General features: G+C 35.3%; 1 protein-coding gene across 6 annotated transcripts in view; it reads right to left on the bottom strand.

The window, feature by feature from the left end:
• The window catches only part of ERCC6L2 (ERCC excision repair 6 like 2), a 43,525-nt gene that overhangs the window by 1,816 nt on the left and 25,548 nt on the right, over positions 1-16,161 (bottom strand). Inside the window, exons 10-16 of one of the 6 annotated variants that reach the window (XM_075020933.1) lie at positions 15,665-15,736; positions 14,345-14,490; positions 9,076-9,171; positions 7,613-7,712; positions 4,186-4,338; positions 2,973-3,053; positions 46-1,231 (exon numbers count right to left, since the gene is read on the bottom strand). In XM_075020933.1, the coding sequence (XP_074877034.1) occupies positions 46-1,231; positions 2,973-3,053; positions 4,186-4,338; positions 7,613-7,712; positions 9,076-9,171; positions 14,345-14,490; positions 15,665-15,736 (1,834 nt within the window). Of the gene's footprint in view, positions 1-45; positions 1,232-2,972; positions 3,054-4,179; positions 4,339-7,612; positions 7,713-7,916; positions 8,090-9,075; positions 9,172-11,688; positions 11,934-14,344; positions 14,491-15,664; positions 15,737-16,161 lie in introns of those variants that run through there. The other 5 variants (XR_012649041.1, XR_012649042.1, XM_075020934.1 and 2 more) reach the window with 5 other exon arrangements.

The following is a 16,161-nucleotide window of genomic DNA, read 5'->3' as shown; positions in this document are numbered from 1 at the left end:
CTTTAGTTGAAATAAAAATCAAAGAAATTAAATTACCATAGTTACCTAAATATCTGTCCATTGATTCCGCTTCACATTCAAATTCAGGTTTACTTGCAGAAGTTCTTCGCACAGCATAATTGCTAGACTTTGTTTGTGCAACAGAGGTGTCTTGAATAGGATGAAGCATTTTAGACCCAAACTGAACTCTGCCTTTCTGGCTTTTAGACTTACAGCTTTGCTTTCTGGCATGAACTTTCTCAACTGGTAAGTTATCTTCAGATGATGAAGATTCATCTATATTCTGAGAATCACTTTCCCTTCCTTTTCTATTGTGCTTCTTTGCTTCTAGCAGAGATTTGGAGATGTTACCTAGTCCGTTGCTACAGGCATGTCTTTTTTTCCATTTTGGAATGCCTAAAGTTCTTAACTTTCTTGATTCAGAATTATGGCAAATTTCAATATCATCAGACTCATCACTTATGTCACTTTCATATTTCAAATCTCTTGTGCTGTTCTTGATGTCTTCAGAAGACATGACTTTGCTGAAATTTGACGCAGTACTATGGCATCCAAATTGCCTACTGTCTCCCTTAAATACAAACCCATCTTTTTCCTTTGCTAACTCTTCACAATTTTCAGATGTTGATCTGAAAATTTCAACTTTTTTAGTATGCACTGGTTGCTGGCATGCTGGAACTTGGGTAGGAAAGATGACATCATCATCCTCTTCAGAACTGTCTTCAGTTTCCATGATTATATCACTTTGCTTTGAAATGCCTTGATCCTCACTTTCTCTGTCCCCTTCCTCCTCAGAGCCTGATAAAGCAAGCCAGTCTGTACTACATGTATCTTGTTTATCAATTCCATCTGGTGACTGAGCAGCTTTCCCATGCTCCAAAACAGGCACATGGTTTTGACATTTGTGAAAATCACTGCGCTTGCTATTTACATTTGTTCTTATAGACTGATCATCAGAACCTGAATGATGAGAGGTATAATCATTATCCCCTCTGGTAGTTTCAATTTCTCTCTGCAACAACTTAGAGAATCCACACTGCATTAAGGAAAGCTGTCCCTTTGTTACCATTAAATTATTTGCATTGCAAGGCTTCCTTCTGTCACATTTTTTCATGGAAGTTTCCAGAATATCATCATCACTAAAGTCATCACAAAAATCCATTTCTTCTCTCTTTAGTTGTGCCTGAATGCTTTGGGGATCTCTATCTTCTTTAGAGTCTGGTTGTTCATACTAAGAAGAAAAATAATTGACAGCAAAGGTATTTAAGACATAAATAGTATATGGAACACACCTAATTTCAAAGCAGTGTAAAAAAAAAAGTGGATTTCTACTATGTTAATCAAAAAATATACAAAATAGTATCATAATATACAAATAGAAAGCAAATGCAAAACAAATCATAAAAAGAAATTATATGAAAGTCTTCAGGAGAACAAAATTTTTAGCAGAACAATTAAAATAATGAAAAATATTATGTATTTGAGAATATATGCTGCACACTGCTAAAACAACCTATGTCTTCACAATCCACACCCATATTTTTCTAGCTTATACTAATCTTGTTGCAACTTTTCATCCTTCAAAGGTAGTTTGAAAAGTGACTTCATGATTCAAACCTTAATACTGTGTAATGACGTTCATTAAAAAAAAATATTCTCACAGCAGTGGTCAACCTCCTTGTATATGGGGGCTAACACAGTTTAGAAGAGCTATGAGTACATAATATTCTGCACTAAAATTAGTTGAGGTCTACTGTAATCAAACAAAAATTACCCCCAGGCAACCTTAAAACATTTTGAAGATTCAGAAGTCCAGAATACAGCTCCAAAACTGCCTACTACTAAGCCAAAATTATGACAATACGTAAGTGGAAAGTCAGAAGGGCGAATACTAAACTTTTGTACATGAAGTTTTAAAATTAATATATTAATCCTGATATCACCCTGCTTATCAAAAAGCATTTAACATAAGCTAAAAAAGTGACTGCTTGTCACCAAGTCCAATGTGAGATCATGACCATACAGTGACGTATTAGCAATGTGATGTTATGACCAATGCGATGGCACACTGATTTAAATGAATACTGACATCTGCCCACAGAAATCTCCAAAAAACATAATAGACAGTGGCTAATTTTTAGTACTATTCAGTGTGATTTAAGTTAACAATATTTTCACGTTAGAAGCCATATTGTAGACCTAACTGTTCGTTTCCCAAATCACCTAAACACAGTGTTTGGTCAAAAACATTCATAAAAATGCTCCCATAAAACCCAACCTTTTCAGGAAAAAAAAATTAAAAAAAAAATAATAAAATCAATCTTGTTCCACAAGGAAACTATTAGATATATTATTTAAAAAAAAAAAAAAAAAAAGCCTGCACTGAACAGACCACTGATTTGGTGGGAATGACTGTACATGAGTACATTAACTAAATGGCCCATGTCTTCCAGAGGGGTCCACAAAACCTGAAGCAAGCTTTCAATCCTCTAAAGAAATTGTACTCCTTTCCACAATGCCCTAACCAAAATCTTCTAAACATCAGTAGGTGTCAGATTCTCAACTGACTTCTTGATTGGAAAGCTGTCATATCATATCATGTCATATCATATCATAAGGCTGTCACTCAAGACACTACAGAGCAACGATTAGTAAACAGTATTGCTCTGTAATAACTGCATGTTAGTAATACCTTCATTCAGACTGAGGATATTCAAGTGTTGTAAACATCACAGAATACCATATAACCAGATGTCCACAATATTCCATTTTAAATACAGAAATACAGACAGCATGACATTATCCAATGCTTTACAATATGTAAAACCAGGGGCAAGCAGACAACAAAAGATGGCAAGTGCAATATACGGTAAAAGTATTATCAGCCTAATAACATACTGTCCACATTTGCCACTCTAGTGGGACTAGAGGGACTGGCACACTTTGGTGCATAGTCCAAAAAGAGATCTCACCTTTTCTGAGCTGCATGGAGGAGTCTCTTCCTTTAGCCATGTAGTTGCTGTCATGACTCCTGCTTCTACTCGCCCTTCCCTCTAAAACAATCAAGAATGTATGTAATAAAAACTGTATCTGTTCAAGTTAATAAAGGCAAGCCCAGAAAAAAAAAATAGTTTTTCTTTCTTTCTACAAAAGGTGTAAGCACTGGACATATCATCAGCAAGTCCAGACTAAGACTTACATTTTGGTAATACACTTACTGCTCTTTGATCTAACACATAACCTGCAGGAAAAGTAACACACTGCATAAATTGGGAGGATCTTATACATACACTGTCTTAATAATTTTAAACTTTTCCAAAGCAGAATACCTGCTACAATATTCATATCACATACCATGTTTTAATTTAATTTAGAGAAGATTTGAGCTTAATATCCCCAAAGTACATGTTCTTACACCACATTACTCTTTTGGGTATGCTACCTTTATATGGCTGTATCACAGTCCTCAGCCTCTTCCTAGCATAGGCAAAATAACAAAATGAAGGGAAGGATGGAAAGAAACCTAGAATAAAGCTGCAATAAATTGCAAGATGCAAGTTAGCTGCAGCAAACATGCTGGATAAAAAAAGGTATAATACTGCATATACTTAAAATTCATTTGCACTATATGCTAAGGAATTGGGCCAACAGTCTTTTTGGAGTAACTAAGAAGTGAATCTCAAAATATCAAGCCTCAGTTATTTACTCCCACCCTGTAACATTTTTAAATACAGCATTATAAAATATATTTTATTAAACAGGTTTTGACATCTCAAAATGTACTATAAAAAAGTTGCCGTGATCACAAAAAATATTTTTATGATCAGAATTCTGTCTTAAAAGGTCACTCTGAGCTACTGATGAATAAAAGGTATCTGTGCACAAAGCTGACAATATGTGAAAGTATCATAAAAATAACTTCCAGCATTTTTATTAGGAAAAGAAATATATTAGCAAACTTTTGATTTCCAGTTTTTTGTTTGATTTAAGGAAATTTATCTGGTCTACATCAGAGTGAGAAATTAGCATGCCTATTTCATTTAAGGCACTGCATAGACAGGTACTGCTTAAGTTTCACCATTCTTTTTTATAAAGTGTTTCCATACAAAATTATGACGAAGTATCTCATGAGGAAAGGAAAAATGTAAAGCTAATAGCCAAAAGCAAAAGGGTAGGACTTCACACCTCCAGGATGTCTTTGGTAAGACAGGACCCATGAGTCCTGAGTTTGAAAAGGTTATGGATCCCAAAAAGCTCTCCTTGATGTTCCTTTGATCCTTGCACTGCCTCGAAATACCGCTTAGCATTTTCACTTCCAACCACCGCACAGTGAAGTTGCTAAAACAGAACAACACAAAAGATTTCAAAAGTGTTTGTTCCAACAACATGTCAGAATTTCCTGGCATGCACATTGTATACACAGCTTTCGTTGGAGCAGGCAGAAATTCCTAAGGGAGGATATTTTGTTTTCATTTCCCTGGCAGATGTTGGTATAATACGAGCCTGTTTGAGTTCACTGAATAAAAAAATAAAAATATTTCAAGTCTTTTACTTCACTGTTGTCCAATATCAGACACCTACTATACACACTACTGCCAGTCCTCTATATCTTGACTGCTCATCTTTCCTCGATACTAAATTCTTAGTATTTTTTCATAGTCCTATGCATTGTATGCTTACTTGGTAAAGACTAAATAAAGCCACCTGATTACTCCTACTGCTCTCTGAATTCAATTTTAATTATCATGCACTCTTGCTAAGTTGACTCAACAGAAGTGACTTCAAAATCTTCCAGGTAAAAAGGAAAGACAAGTAAATAGTTTGTCAGGGAGAATTAAAACATTTTTGAAGTCAGACAGGTTTAGCTGCATTCCAATGACTGCAAATTTTCAACACTTACATAATTGGTCTATTTGACTTTAAGTGGAAGAAAGTAAAATCCATGGTTTTAAGGATACCAGACCTGTAATATTTTTTGTAACTGTCTCTAAGCAGTTGGTACTTCTTCAGTTCTACCCACTTCTAGTTCTAGCACTGAACAGGTATTTTCCTAGACAGCACATCTCTTGAATTATGTAGGCCAGTAACTATACAGTCAAGTTCTAGTTTAATTTTAGCTAAGCACCGTTTATGTCTTTCTTGAATTATGCATGGTATTTACAAAAGTATACTTTAGGATACATATATAACTTATTCAGTTTTCTATTATGTTAGAGTTCAGTTTTATTTACATCAGATTCTTCAATCACACATGACTAGGTCAGACAATCAAACACCACTAACAGAAAAAATTCAGCAATTTTAAAATCAAATAGATCTCTCAGTAAGAATACACTACAAACATGACAAAGCATTTTCACATAAATTCATTTCATGAAAAGGATGGATGACAACATTTAGCTCTCTGAGAGCACATTTGTATAGTTCACCAAAAGCCATATGTCCACATGCACTCATGGTGTCTGAATTTTCAAGAGCAGAAAAATGCATTTTCTTCAAAACTTACTGAAAGTTTCCTAACTGTGCTCAAGTGTCAATAGCAGGAAATGCAATCCAACTGTAAGCTAAAAAAAATAATATCCCAGATTTACAATTACTCTGTATACTGCTTCCTAATCAACCTGAAAAACACAAGGCAACTTGAAAAAAAAACACAAGAGCCTTTCAAGAAGTTTTATATGTGCCTTTTGGAAATCCAAACAGACAACATCCAGGTGGTCTTTACCTACAAGATCACCAATTCCAAAGACATCCATGAAGCATGACTCCACTTCTTCAGGATTTTAGTGAATATAGTCAGCCGTACTCTGCTATTGCTCATTTTTGTTAGCCTTTCTGAGACCTCTCCTACTGACACTTGCTGTTGAAATGAATCCTCAAAAGTACTTTGCACAAGAAAAATTTTGGAACAGGATGCTCTCTAAGCTTTTCTGTGAATGTGGCTATAAAAAGTAAATCAAGCAGGTTTTTTGGAATGAACACTCCTTTAAACCTTGCTAAAGTCATGCCAATACAGCAGTACAATTCCTGCTCCTGATGTGTTCGAAAACTAAATTATTAGCTTTTATGTTTTTAGACCACTGTCCCCCAAGAATAGTTTTTGGACTTACTGGGTTTTATATTTAACTTGCCTCGTTAATATATGATTTCAACTATTAATACAATGTCTTCTTCATTCTGAGCTTCTGACACAGTCTCTGAAAATTGCCCAAATACCTGTGAGCGCTTCAGCCCATCACCTACTTCTTTTAATTTCTTCTTAACAAGTTTCCACCTTTTTATTTAGATAATTTTGTAAGAATTAAACAGGACTCAATAGCTTTTTGGCTTCTACAAAACACTGAATTTAAATCAGATAAGAGTCACTGTTACACTTTTGAAAGTAGCATTTTAAAGCAAGCCATACATGTTACTGAGAGCAGCTCAAGATTTGATCTTCCAGCTGTAGGTTTTCTGACTATCTGCTCTGTGAAATCAGATGATCTTAGAACCTTATTCTGATTTGTCACTTACTTAAATCTTAGGAGAATAATGACAATCTGTATACTACTGCATTTCCCACTCAATCAGCCTCCAACCTGCTCCTTGTAAATAACCCAGCTACAAGAGCCTGCTTGTAACTGAAGACTCATTACCAAATTTTTCCTATTTATGGCCAAAAATTCAAATTATTAGGTTAATTCATCAAATTTCATAAAGCCTTCTTTAATATATAGTATCATTTGCCCACTGAGGTGACCTACTTTGTCTTTTCTATGCGATGCATTCTTCAGGACAACTGTATCTCCATGATTTTCTTCCTTTCTCCAAGTTTCTATGCCTATAATGTCAGTATCTCAACTCAAAATCAATCACCTTATTTCTTTAACTTGCAACTTTTGTTGAGAAAAACATGTTCATATTTCATCGAGTTTCTTATTATTCTGCAGCCAGCTCTTTGTTGTTCATGTTCAAGTTTGCCTATTTTTTGTTTTAATTCTGATCTCACCAGGAACCAGTTGCTAGATTATGGGTTCCTCAAACCACACACATTGCTCTTCCTAATCTTAGGTGTTTAAACCTATCAATGCAAATCGAAAAATCTGGAGAGAGCAAGCGTTTCAGGTTGAGTATTCTGGCAAGCAACATCACTTATCATCTTTGTAATAGCAGCAACTACAAGCTGTTTCCCCCTCCTTTTATAAGCAAGTTTTCACAATCAGGAGAGTAACAATGCCTTCTTGCTTGTCTTCTATAGCACCAGCAAGATTTTTGCTCTACTTACTCCAACCTTTCATAAGAAAAAGCTGCCTGAATCAGACTGCTGCAGCTACTAACTACAACTCTCGCAGATATATTTTACAAGTCTTTAAATAAAACACTTCTCTGTATAACCCGATTAATGTTAATTGCATAATTAAACTGTCAAAAGTTACAGGAAAAACTTGAATACAAATATAATTCTTTTTTGTTCTGATTATCGCTAAATGATATATCTCTGCTTAGTAAGCTAAGATAACAGCATGTATCATACAACCAAGGTAAACTACAATTTTGCTATAGGCTAGCTTAGCTTTCAGTCATTGAAGCCACTAAAAACCATCTCCCAACTTAAATAGTTTGTGAACTTTACCTGTTTATAAACTTGTCGCAAGTACATCATCTCCTCCACAGTTCCCAAGGATATCAATCTAAACACTTTAACAGCTTTGTATTGGCCAATCCTATAAGCTCTGCAAGGACAGTGGCATATTAAAAACCATTTTTAATCAATAAAAAAAGTAAGAGACAGCTCTTAGGGGTAGTAAAATAAATAAATAAAAGCATTCCAATAAAACAGGAGTATTCTAAATGATTTATAAGTTGGTTGTTTGCTTTTTTTTTTTTTAATTTTACTTTTCCAAGTTTTCCTCAGTATTTTATTCCCTTTTCCTTTACCCTTAGTTTTCCATGCTTCTTCCCAGGCCTGTCCAGCTGAAAAAGCTTCGTCCTCAGTTTGTATCACAAGGCCTGTCTCCCACCTCTCTTGAAAACACATCTTCCACAGTTTTCTCTTTTTTTTTTTTTTCCTCTCTGTCTCCATCTGCTGTTGCACAAGATATCCTCCTATCTGCATTATATAGGAGTTAGATCACGGATTACTTGGGGCAGCCTGTTCTTTCTTATCTTTATAAAGCACTTTGCAAGTAACAACATCATAAAAACAGCTAATGAACTGGCAGTGTTCTATCTAAATGGTAAATTCTGAGACTTCTAATAAACTATATTCCAAAAATTCAAGAGAGACTGAACCAATTTATAGAAATGTGATCTTACAAAGATTCTTTAAAGACAGTCCCTTTCAACCATACACATTTCAAACACATATTTCTCTAGGACAGGTGCACATAAACACCTCTCAGAAGTCAGAAAGACCCTTAAAATGAAATTACGTAACTGGATGGGACAACAGAAACAAGTTTATTTCTGCTTGTGAAAATGTACAAATCTACTGGATTTTGAAGGTTTCCAATATTCTTTACTTCAGCTATTCAAAAGTCTGTCCTGAATTCCTAGGAAAACATCCTATGGTCAAAAAGCCTTGAAAGAAAAACCCAGATTCCTGGAAATATTCCAACGGCACTTCCATCAGAGATAGAAGTGAGTGCTGAAAAGACACTAATCTCCACAAGGGTGAAAGAGAAAAGAACGTAAATGTTTTTCTTCAAGGATTCTGGAATTCAAAATATCACTTGAACTAGGGTCAACTACAACCTACTCTGTCCTAGCAAACAAAGCAAAAATGCCATCCAACTACACACACACACACATTTCTCAAGATCACAAAAAGTTACAGTGACTATGGCTTTTTTTCCTAATGACCCCACTATAACAGTGCCACAAAAATAAAATGGAAAACAAGAAGTAAAATTCAGGGTTAAAAATAAGAACAAAGCTAAAAATAACATAGCTGCATATTTCTTACTGGTCTGTGGACAAGTCAGACTATGTAAAAAATTTCTTCCCTGAGGAAAATTTTAGTTGGATAATAAGATTACAGAATCAAAGCAAAATAAGAGTACAACACAGATCAAGTTCTATACTTTGAGAGTGTACCTGTCAATAGCTTGAAGATCATTTGCTGGGTTCCATGTAGGATCAAACAGTATAACAACATTGGCACCAACAAAATTAAGACCCAGTCCACCAGCCCTAAAAAACAAAAATTAAAAAATAGAACTATTTGACAGTGAGAAAAACTTTTTTATTTCCCAGTGTATTAGGTCCATATTCGCATATCCTTCCACAAGATAAAAAAAAAAGAGCACAATAGAGATACTAAAAATAGCGGGGTACAGCTTTGTGTTACTGTTGCGTTAATAACCACCAAGTACTCAAATAACCACTGGTGTAAAATGCAGTCTTCTCACCTACGTAGCAAGAAGATTACAAACTGTATGACTAGCTGAGTCATAACCAACTGCTATGACCTTGATATAGTAGAAGACATGACTGCTATTTCATACCCACTGAGCCCTACAGAGACCAACTCCCCCAACAATTATAGTGAAATACATAACCACTTTTATGCCAGCTAACATTACAGAAGCAGGAAAACTATAGCTTAAATAAAGAGTCTGCATTAGATTTTACTTCCTCTAATCCCAGTACATAGTTCTGACAATAATGCTATGCAGCTTCCACTAAAATGGTCACAGTCTAGGGTAAGTCATATCTGTAAGAATTAACAACTGTCACAAGTACATTTGTACAGTATGTAAGTCAACCGTTAAAAAATGAAGTTGGCCACACAGCTGCCTATGAGCAACAATCATACTGGTCATTTCAAGGAAAAAAGTCGCTGTAAGAAAATTGTCTACTGTGGGGGTTAGGAGTCACAGGAGTACCAGTTACATCATCTTAAAACATTCAACAGCTGTAGTCTGCTTTCAGGTAAAGCCTGCAAGCCAGTGAAGAATTTGGGCGTATGTCTAACCTGATGTACCTAACTAATGCCCTGCTGAATCCAACAGAACTGCTCAGTTACTTGGAGTTTGGCATGTGCATAGCTGAATGATTTGATAGGAACAAAAGTGAGGAATATACCACTTCTCATCCAGCTGCAAAACAAGCAAATACTGAAAACTCTTTTCAACTGGCTCAACCAGCATTCCTACAAAAAGAGGCAAGTTCCTAAATAAGTACACACTAAATACTATTATTAATTTAACTATTAAAACAATTCTTCACATTAACATAGACAGCACTAATTTCAAGTGTGTTTTTTTCCTGAATGAGGTACCACAAAAACAAAAGTCAATCCCATTTAATTTACCAAGCAGCTACTTTTAACAGATTACATTATATTCTACTTGTTTAAAGCAGTGGGAAAGGTAAAGTTTCCACGTATAAGAATGAATGAAGACAGAAACCAAAAGCTTATGGAGCCCCACCGCTTTGTGGTCTTCATGGAATCCTTGTCAATGTAAATACAGTTGTGGCCTCTTCCTTCCAGGTGTGGTGTGGTGTGTGTTAGTTAAATCTGGAAAGGGAGAGGATGTGGGAACCTGCCAATATTAATGGAGGTTTCCGGAGGATGAGCGTTCTCAAAGTTTGAAATGCTGAATAAAAATCTTTATATTTTTCAGAATACCTTACTGTATTTCAGAATTTTGGTGTATTTCTTTTTAGTGAGGACAGAATTCAGCCTCTCATCTTACCAAACCAACCCTGCAGTCAGACTGAAACGTTAAGTCAACATGTTTTTCCAAATACTTTCTCATAAAAAATTGCAATATTTGGAACTGAAATATGAATTAAACCTCAGTGCAAAGCCTTAGTGCAAGTAAAACAGACTGACCATAAAGATTAACTAAACAGGATACTTAGCTTTATAAAGATTTTACCTTTCCATAATTTTAGGTATGCCGCAAAAATTCAGATATTCCAAAACAGAAAAAGAATGGCTCCTACATCCTTCATGGGCAGAATGAATGCAGTAGTTAGTTTGCGCATTGTAAAGAATATCTTCCATTTTAACTATCATTTCAACTATCTGCTAGTCATTACTGCAAGATGGTCCATGCATGCAAATTACAGTAATATGGCTCAAATGAAGATCCCTGTATGAAAGGTCTCATAGCAGTTGTGTTACAAACAACAGTTTTCAAAAGATCACCTTACTTAAAACTGCACACTGTGTTAAATAAATGGCTTGTTTTTCTATCCTGCCACTGACAACTTAATACCTCCATGTTCAGAAATTACAAAACAGTATCACATTAGGAAAGTTTCCATGAAAGCTTTGACTATGTAATTCTATTTACTGAGGTAAGTTTTTTACAGTTAATAAGTTCTGTTTGAGTGGTATCTCGTAGCTGAGAGTTCTTTTGAATTTGATTGCATGCTCATTAAAAATGATTTGTAACATAGCTGTGAAGAATTCAAGTTAAAAAAAGCCCTGTAAAAGTAGCGGACAGCAGTCCAGTAATTGAGAATGCTGCAGGTAGAATGGAAGTGTATACTGTAATGTTTCATAATAAAAAACTGTCTAAAAATTTCTGTAACCATCATCTCTTCATCATCTAAGCACTTCTCTTTACATAAAAAAAACCCAGAGAAGCAGAAATAGATTTTAATTTATAATTATCCCAGAGGAATTAATCTAGAGGAAGACTAGCATGGAAAACCTGAAAACAGCAATTTAGCTTTAAAGGTAGGAATACTCACTGCTTTTATTTCTTCCAGAACACTATGATGGAACAGGACTATGTAGACTTCACTATTGTACATATACAGTTCCCCTTCTTCAGGCTAATCAGTGTCAATGGAGTTGCAAGCTCTGACATTCCTCTATCAAGTTATAGCAACTCCAGCAATTATTTTAATGTTTCTAAGCATGCCTCCAAATGCCCTTCTCTTCTTCCAAATAATCATATATTTTCCCAGCAACACCAGCACAGGACTGCAGTATTCTGAAACAGATTATACTTAATGAGCCTTAGCAGTTCCAACAGATGTATACCTATTTTTCCATAGAGCTCAAGGCTGAAATTCATGACATATACCTAATGGTTTGATGGAATTTACAAGCTCTGAAGAAATCAATCATATTTTCTGTCAACACCCATAAAATATATTTATCCATATAGTTGTATTAGAGTCATAGCTAGCTATAAAAGCATTATGGATAGCTATATGACTGTGTTTGATACTAACATTAACTGAAAGATTTGAGGTCAAGCTATACAGATAGACAGATTTTTATTTTTTATTTTATTGTTTAAGGCCCCATTTCTCAAAAAAACTCACCAACCAATTAAAATCAGGATTTCCAAATGTTTACGGGCGATACATAGGCAATTCCAGGCAGAAACAGCATTTTGCTGGTATAGAAAAAATGGAATATAAAACCGGGAACATTGTAAATTTAATAGTGAATTCATCACCACTGTCTGCACTGTAACTCACTAATTTATAGATTCAGCTTCCTGTTTAAAGTTGTATGTTAACTGTGCCAGTGGAATATAATGGCAGATTCAAGATCACTATGCGGGGAATTCATCCTTTGCAGAATGTATTTCTGTAGCCAAAAGACTGTGCAAGTATTTTCAGCAAAAATCAACATTTGGCTCTCCAAGCAATGGGACTTTCAGAATACATACAAGTTGACTACACAGAACAGTTGGCCAAAAACTTTGCAAGAAAGTACAGACAGAAGAGTATGACCCAATTCTGTCAACTTACCATAATATACTGTAAAGTCCTAATGCCTGAAATCTGGGTAAGAGGAAAGATGAATCTCTTGCAGAGTACAACTAGAATAAATCACTTTTTGATTTCCAAACAATTACCAAATTAAAGCTGCTTCCATTACTGTATATCAAGCAAGCAAAAAGATCACTTCTTGTTATCTGTCATAAACTACAAAAATAATTGTAGCTTCTGTTTTGCTTATTAAACGCTAGTTATATTGACTGCAATTCCATCATTGTTCGTTCCTTCCATTCACTCAGCAAGATGAGAAACACTAAAAACAACAGAATCAAGACTTGCGTCTCAAGCACCACCAGCCAGCACTGAAAGCTCACCAGTCTCTGTATTCACAAGCTCTCATAACAGAGAGGAGAAAGTTCATCTCTGTTTACCTGACCTTCATTTGTATTTCTATATAAGTTAATGGAAAAGAACTGAAAAGGTTATGATCACACAACTAGACTGGTAGAAGCACAAACTAGAGAGTCTTTTCTTATGCTACGGATGCGGCAATTCCCTGCTGTCTTCAGAGACAAGGAACAGGGACTCACACAGGTCTTGGGGACCTAGGGAAGCTGATGGCCAGATTCCACAGTTGATTGAGATTACAAACAAATGTGCATGACCAATACCACAAACCTCTTAAAACCCTGCCCACATACACCAGAGAGTATCTGAAGACAGTTCTGACATGCACTTGCAATAGTCTTTAAGATTATGTCTGACTTCTAGTTAAACAGAGGTAGTGTGGATCCTCCTATCTAACTCCAACATGCACGCTTTCAATAAAGGACTAAAGTGACTGTATAGGCAAGAATAGCACTTTCATCGAGTTTCACGTAGTTTTCCTCTGGGCAGGAAGATTAAAGCTTCTCTTTGCTCCCTTTCTGCCCTTGCCTGGTAACAAACTTCATTCAAGATGAAACATAGAAGTAGCCAGAATTAAAAATAAAGAAAAAAAGAAAAAGAATAGTCCTCAATTTCATTAATTTTAGTTGAACATATTGCTCTATTTCAAAAGAATTCACTATCCATCATAGATTGCTAAGCAGATCTAATAGGTAAATACATTTTTAAAAGACAATCAGGGATTGTTTGAAGTATTTTAAATAGACATATGCTAATTAACATGGTTAATAAATTACAGTAACAACAAGAGATAATTTTTCAGTTCAATATAGTGTTTCAAGTTCACACTCACTTGCTAATTCTGCTAGTACAGTACAAGAAATTGAGTTTGTCTACAATAAAATGAAAGCTTTTTGTGGATAATAACATAATAATAATAATAAATAATAACAATAACAACAACGTTTTAATAATAATATTTAAAACCAGTTTCCTCGCTCCTACAGCAACTGGAAATTTAAAACTAGGATTCGGAAGACCCATTTGTTTCAGATATTAGAAGTCCTCATAAAGCAGAGGAAAGGGGAAGGGAGGAATTCTCCAGATATTTTAAGAAGCTTCAGACCACAGTAGTGAGTCTGTGTTTACTAACAGACAAGAGAACAATTCACTTCCTTAAAAAAGTGACCCCTCACAAGGTCATCAATCAAAATGCAGAGTAACCTGTTCACTAAGCACTAGAAAGGCAGAATGAAACAGACTACAAGTTAAATTTTCTTACATTGTAGATACAAGACATATGTTAATTTCTTGAATGCTGTTGAACTCTCTTACAATTCTGATCCTATCTTCTGATTTTGTATTTCCATCAAGTCTTCGGTAATCTAGCCCAGATGCCATACAGTATTGTTCCAGCACATCTAGCAACTGGGTGGAAAAATAAATAAAAAAAAAAAAAGATTAAGTGCTTACTATTATCTTTTTAATTAAACATAATCACAGAGGCCATGTTTCCCAAATATATTTGCAATAGACCAAGCATTGAAAATGAGAGTAGATCTTCACCATTTTGGTATTAACATCCTTGACTCTCGTTAGCTGTGATTCTACAGCACTCAAGGTGATTAATGTTGGTCCGCTGTGGTTTCACTCAGTCCTCCAACCCTGGCTGCCTGTCCCTTCTCTAAGTGATGTTGAATCAGTTCTACCCAATAAGCTGGCAGACAACTTTTAACAGTTTCCTACCATCTTAGCAAATTACAATGACTTGAAATACAGTAAATGAGCACCAGAGCCAGCACAGAAACACACTGATATGCAGTCAGTTCAGAGGGATGGAGTGAAAGACCACAGTAAGCAGCAGTCAGTCTGGTCTTGAACACCCTGAAGGACAACCTAAGAGACATGAGCATTTTACTACAGCATCTAAATATTAAACTTGCAGACTTCCTTAAAGCCACAAAATTATTAAATATTTAAGACTCTGACCTGTCATTCACACTATTATTTTTTAACACTTTTTAGTGCTATCATTACAAATATTTAAGTAAAGAAAACCATACTATAGATTGCACCATTTCAGGAAACACATTTTTCCCTAACAAGAAAATCAAGTCCCTTAAAAGTGAAATGCACATACACCTCTAGCTCCAATTAAACACTGTTTTAAGTTCAAACCAACTAGTGTAGTAAGTCTCAGGGCGTAAGTTTCATCACTGCTGATGGTCAAAAACCAGCAGAACAGAGGAAATTTAACTACTTTCAGTGCTAACACAAAGATTGTATGATACTTCCATCATAATTTGCTGCTCTAACTCAAGACATACCAGCTGAAGTCAGTATGAGCTATCTACACCTGAAGTAATACAAGAATTTTAAAAAGCTCTAAGGAAGGCAGAGTGTTACATTTGTTTTGCTGTCACCATTTTTATCAAGAGATAACATAAGGTTTCAATATGCTTCTGGAATACAGCACACTGTCCTCATCATTATTTCCCATAGAACAGAGAGAAAGGAAATGTGGTTGACAGCTGTCATCTCAGTGCTTTACACTTCAGAACTCACTGCTGCAGTTAATTGATAAAAATCATACAGAGCTCACCTTTGTGGAAAAGGAGAAAAGAAGAACTTTATCCTTGGTTTTTTGGAAGTGATTTAAAAGCTGCTGAAGGACCTGTAAACAAACCACAGAATACAAACAAAGAGGTTTTATCCACAGGTCATCTCACACACACTTACTTGTGTTTTCAACCTTTAAACAGGCTACACTGTAATTAATTGTTTGCAAACCCAAACAGAGGCATAACAAAAAACACTACTAACATAACGAATGTGCCAAAGGTAATGGAGATGCTGGACCTATGCATTTTTCAGTGATCTACATGGAAATCCTGCTGTAAAAAGGCAATCATATCACTAACAGGTAAATTCAGAAGCTATTTAAGTAATGTTTTGTTGCCCTGACATATCTCATGCACTAGCTCACCTTGTGAATTTTTGCATTTAACAAATGCACAGAATTCCCCTGAAAACATGAAGGTCTGTTTTAAGTTTTCTGTACTACATCTGAGTTCAGAACTTCTTGGAACTTGTCTTCTT

This window comes from Buteo buteo, chromosome Z, assembly GCF_964188355.1.
Source record: "Buteo buteo chromosome Z, bButBut1.hap1.1, whole genome shotgun sequence".
NCBI classification, from domain to species: Eukaryota; Metazoa; Chordata; class Aves; order Accipitriformes; family Accipitridae; genus Buteo; species Buteo buteo.
This window is presented reverse-complemented; position numbering and strand designations above follow the sequence as displayed.